General features: G+C 58.2%; 1 protein-coding gene and 1 long non-coding RNA gene across 2 annotated transcripts; one reads left to right on the top strand and one right to left on the bottom strand.

Moving 5' to 3' along the window:
- The first annotated feature begins 6 nt into the window (after positions 1–6).
- LOC107307654 (vitelline membrane outer layer protein 1 homolog) lies at positions 7–4,283 on the top strand. The gene is made up of 2 exons (XM_015851178.2): positions 7–116; positions 3,814–4,283. Exons 1-2 carry the CDS (start codon positions 19–21, stop codon positions 4,118–4,120), a joined length of 405 nt encoding a protein of 134 aa, XP_015706664.1. The 5' UTR covers positions 7–18; the 3' UTR covers positions 4,121–4,283.
- Positions 3,905–4,696, bottom strand: LOC116652704. Its single transcript, XR_004305849.1, has 2 exons — positions 4,413–4,696; positions 3,905–4,178 (listed from the first exon to the last, which is right to left on the bottom strand). It is a non-coding gene; the product is annotated as an uncharacterized LOC116652704 (long non-coding RNA).
- Between the last annotated feature and the right edge of the window lie 475 nt (positions 4,697–5,171).

Below are 5,171 nucleotides of genomic sequence, written 5' to 3'. Positions count from 1 at the left end.
CCCCCCCCCCCCCTATAGATGGAGCCCCCCCAGGGGGTGTTTCGGGACGACACGGCGCTCAATGGGATCCAACTGCTCTGCAATGAGAAGGGGGTCATCACCTCCAGCGAGGGGCTGTGAGTGAGGGGGGGCTATGGGGATCTATGGGGCTCTATGGGGCGGGGGGCCCTATAAGGTGGCCCTATGGGGTCCCTACAGGGTCTCTATGGAGTCCTAAGGGTCCCTGTGGGGTCCCTATGGGGTCTCTATGGGGTCCTAAGGGTCCCTATGGGTCTCTATAGGTCCCTATGGGGTAGATATCTCAATGGTGTCCATATGGGGTCCCTATGGGGTCTCTATGGGGTCCTAAGGGTCCCTATGGGGTCCCTATGGGTCTCTATGGGGTCCTAAGGGTCCCTGTGGGGTCCCTATGGGTCTCTATGGGTATCTATAGCTCCCTATGGGGTCCCTATGTGTCCCTATGGGTCTCTATGTGTCCCTAAGGGTCCCTATGTGTCCCTATGGGTCTCTATGGGGTCTCTATGAGTCTCTATGGGGTCCTAAGGGTCTCTATGTGTCTCTATGTGTCCCTATGGGTCCCTATGGGTCTCTATGGGGTCTCTATGTGTCTCTATGGGGTCTCTATGGGGTCCCTAACTCCCCTTCCCCCCATAGCTGGGGTGCCTGGCTCCTATATGTCCCTATGGGGTCTCTATGTGTCCCTATGGGTCTCTATGGGGTGGGTGTCCCTATGGGTCTCTATGTGTCCCTATGGGTCTCTATGGGTCCCTATGGGTCCCTATAGCCCCCTAACTCCCCTTTCCCCATAGCTGGGGTGACTGGCTCCTATGTGTCCCTATGTGTCCCTATATGTCCCTATGGGTCTCTATGGGGTCTCTATGGGTCTCTATGGGGTCTATGGGGTCTCTATGGGGTCCCTATGGGTCTCTATGGGGTCTCTATGGGGTCCCTAACGCCCCGTTTCCCCCTATAGCTGGGGTGCCTGGCTCCTATGGGGTCTCTATGTGTCCCTATGGGTCTCTATGTGTCCCTATGTGTCCCTCTGGGTCTCTATGTGTCCCTATGGGGTCTCTATGGGTCTCTATGTGTCTCTATGGGGTCCCTAACTCCCTTTCCCCCCATAGCTGGGGTGCCTGGCTCCTATGGGGTCTCTATGTGTCTCTATGTGTCCCTATGGGTCCCCATAGCCCCCTAACTCCCCTTTCCCCATAGCTGGGGTGCCTGGCTCCTATGGGTCTCTATGGGGTCTCTATGTGTCCCTATGGGTCCCTATGGGGTCTCTATGTGTCTCTATGTGTCTCTATGTGTCTCTATGGGGTCTCTATGGGGTCCCTAACTCCCCTTTCCCCATAGCTGGGGTGCCTGGCTCCCTGCCCGCGGCTGCCCCTATGTGTCCCTATGGGTCTCTATGTGTCCCTATGGGTCTCTATGTGTCCCTATGGGTCCCTATGTGTCCCTATGGGTCCCTTTAGCCCCCTAACTCCCTTTCCCCATAGCTGGGGTGCCTGGCTCCTATATGTCCCTATGGGTCCCCATAGCCCCCTAACTCCCCTTCCCCCCATAGCTGGGGTGCCTGGCTCCTATGTGTCCCTGTGTGTCTCTATGGGGTCTCTATGTGTCCCTATGGGGTCTCTATGGGTCTCTATGTGTCTCTATGGGGTCCCTAACTCCCTTTCCCCCCATAGCTGGGGTGACTGGCTCCTATGTGTCTCTATGGGGTCCCTATATGTCCCTATGGGTCCCTATGTGTCCCCATAGCCCCCTAACTCCCCTTTCCCCCCATAGCTGGGGTGCCTGGCTCCTATATGTCCCTATGGGGTCTCTATGGGGTCCCTATGTGTCCCTATGGGTCCCTATAGCCCCCTAACTCCCCTTTCCCCATNCCCTATAGCCCCCTAACTCCCCTTTCCCCATAGCTGGGGTCTCTATGTGTCCCTATGGGTCTCTATGGGGTCTCTATGGGGTGGGTGTCCCTATAGTGTCCCTATGTGTCCCTATGGGTCCCTATAGCCCCCTAACTCCCCTTTCCCCCCATAGCTGGGGTGCCTGGCTCCTATGGGTCTCTATGTGTCTCTATGGGATCCCTATATGTCCCCATAGCCCCCTAACTCCCCTTCCCCCCATAGCTGGGGTCTCTATGTGTCCCTATGGGTCTCTATGTGTCCCTATGTGTCCCTATGGGTCTCTATGGGGTCTCTATGGGGTCTCTATGTGTCTCTATGGGGTCTCTATGGGGTCTCTATGTGTCCCTATGGGTCCCCATAGCCCCCTAACTCCCTTTCCCCCCATAGCTGGGGTTCCTGGCTCCCTGCCCGGGGCTGCCCCTATGTGTCCCTATGTGTCTCTATGTGTCTCTATGGGTCCCTATAGCCCCCTAACTCCCTTCCCCCCATAGCTGGGGTGACTGGTTCCTATGTGTCCCTATGTGTCTCTATGGGGTCCCTATGGGGTCTCTATGGGGTCCCTAACTCCCCTTCCCCCCATAGCTGGGGTGCCTGGCTCCTATGTGTCTCTATGGGGTCTCTATGTGTCCCTATGTGTCCCTATGTGTCCCTATGGGTCCCCATAGCCCCCTAACTCCCCTTTCCCCCCATAGCTGGGGTGCCTGGCTCCCTGCCCGGGGCTGCCCCTATGTGTCCCTATGGGTCTCTATGTGTCCCTATGGGTCTCTATGTGTCCCTATGGGTCTCTATGTGTCCCTATGGGTCCCTATGGGTCTCTATGTGTCCCTATGGGTCTCTATGGGTCTCTATGGGTCCCTATGGGTCTCTATGTGTCCCTATGGGTCTCTATGGGTCCCCATAGCCCCCTAACTCCCCTTTCCCCATAGCTGGGGTGACTGGCTCCTATGTGTCCCTATGTGTCCCTATATGTCCCTATGGGTCTCTATGGGGTCCCTACAGCCCCCTAACTCCCCTTTCCCCATAGCTGGGGTGCCTGGCTCCTATATGTCCCTATGGGTCCCTATAGCCCCCTAACTCCCTTTCCCCATAGCTGGGGTGCCTGGCTCCCTGCCCGCGGCTGCCCCTATGTGTCCCTATGGGTCTCTATGTGTCCCTATGTGTCCCTATGGGGTCTCTATGGGGTCTCTATGGGGTGGGTGTCCCTATATGTCCTTATGGGGTCTCTATGGGTCTCTATGGGGTCTCTATGGGGTCCCCAACTCCCCTTTCCCCATAGCTGGGGTGCCTGGCTCCTATGGGTCTCTATGTGTCTCTATGGGGTCCCTATAGCCCCCTAACTCCCCTTTCCCCATAGCTGGGGTCTCTATGTGTCCCTATGGGTCTCTATGGGGTCTCTATGNTGGGGTCTCTATGTGTCCCTATGGGTCTCTATGGGGTCTCTATGGGGTGGGTGTCCCTATATGTCCTTATGGGGTCTCTATGTGTCTCTATGGGGTCCCTATAGCCCCCTAACTCCCCTTTCCCCATAGCTGGGGTGCCTGGCTCCTATGTGTCCCTATGTGTCCCTATGGGTCTCTATGTGTCCCTATGTGTCTCTATGTGTCCCTATGTGTCCCTATGGGTCCCTATAGACCCCTATCTCCCCTTTCCCCATAGCTGGGGTGCCTGGCTCCTATGTGTCTCTATGGGGTCTCTATGGGTCTCTATGTGTCTCTATGGGGTCTCTATGGGGTCCCTAACTCCCCTTTCCCCATAGCTGGGGTGCCTGGCTCCTTGCCCGGGGCTGCCCCTATGTGTCCCTATGGGTCTCTATGGGGTCTCTATGGGGTGGGTGTCCCTATATGTCCTTATGGGGTCTCTATGGGTCCCTATGTGTCCCTATAGCCCCCTAACTCCCTTCCCCCCATAGCTGGGGTTCCTGGCTCCCCGCCCGCGGCTGCCCCCGCTCGTCCCGCCTCACGTCGTTCCGGTTGCGGGTGGAGCCCCCTCGCGGCGGGTTCCGGGACGACACAGCGGCCAACGACGCGTCGTTCATGTGCTCGGACGGGACCGTGTTGGACGGGGGGGGCGGAGCTCGGGGGCAATGGGGCAATTGGAGCCAGCCGTGCCCCACACATGTGGGGATCTGCGGCATCAGGACCAGGGTGGAGGCACCGCAACGGTCACAGGATGACACCGGCCTCAACGATGCGGCCATGGTCTGCTGCACTCAGTGATGGGTCACATAGACATCACCTAGAGATGACCCATAGCTGCCCCATAGCTGCCCCATAGCTGCCCCATAGCCGCCCCATAGCCATCCCATAGCCACCCCATAGCTGCCCTATATCTGCCCCATATTCATCCCATAGCCCTCCGTATCTGCCCCATAGACCCCCATAGCCACCCATATCCATCCCATAGCCCTCCATACCTGCCCCATAGACCCCCATAGCTGCCCCATAGCTGCCCCATAGCCACCCATACCCATCCCATAGCCCCCCATACCCATCCCATAGCCCCCCATACCCATCCCATAGCCATCCCATAGCCCTCCGTATCTGCCCCATAGACACCCATAGCCATCCCATAGCCCTCCGTATCTGCCCCATAGACCCCCATAGCCACCCATATCCATCCCATAGCCCTCCATACCTGCCCCATAGACCCCCATAGCCACCCATATCCATCCCATAGCCCTCCGTATCTGCCCCATAGACCCCATGGCCCCCACAGCCACCCCATAACTGCCCTATATCTGCCCCATATTCATCCCATAGCCCTCCATACCTGCCCCATAGACCCCCATATCCACCCCACAGCCCCCCATGGCCCCCATAGTTGCCCCATAGCCCCCTGTGTCCCCCCATATCCACACCCAGACCCCATATCCATCCCATATCCGCCCCATAGCGCCCCATATCCATCCCATACCCCTCCATATCTGCCCCATAGGCCACATGGCCCCCACAGCCACCCCATAGCTGCCCCATATCCATCCCATAGCCCCCCATACCCATCCCATAGCCCTCCATACCTGCCCCACAGCCCTCCATATCTGCCCCATAGGCCCCCATGGCCCCTACAGCCGCCCCATAGCTGCCCTATATCTGCCCTATAGGTGCCCCATAGCCATCCCATAGCCCTCCGTATCTGCCCCATAGACACCCATAGCCATCCCATAGCCCTCCATATCTGCCCCATAGGCCCCATGGCCCCCACAGCCACCCCATAACTGCCCCATAGCCCCCCACATCCACCCCATAGACCCCATAACTGCCCCATAGC

The sequence above is a fragment of the Coturnix japonica genome, unplaced genomic scaffold (genome assembly GCF_001577835.2).
Source record: "Coturnix japonica isolate 7356 unplaced genomic scaffold, Coturnix japonica 2.1 chrUnrandom748, whole genome shotgun sequence".
Taxonomy (NCBI): domain Eukaryota; kingdom Metazoa; phylum Chordata; class Aves; order Galliformes; family Phasianidae; genus Coturnix; species Coturnix japonica.
This window is presented reverse-complemented; position numbering and strand designations above follow the sequence as displayed.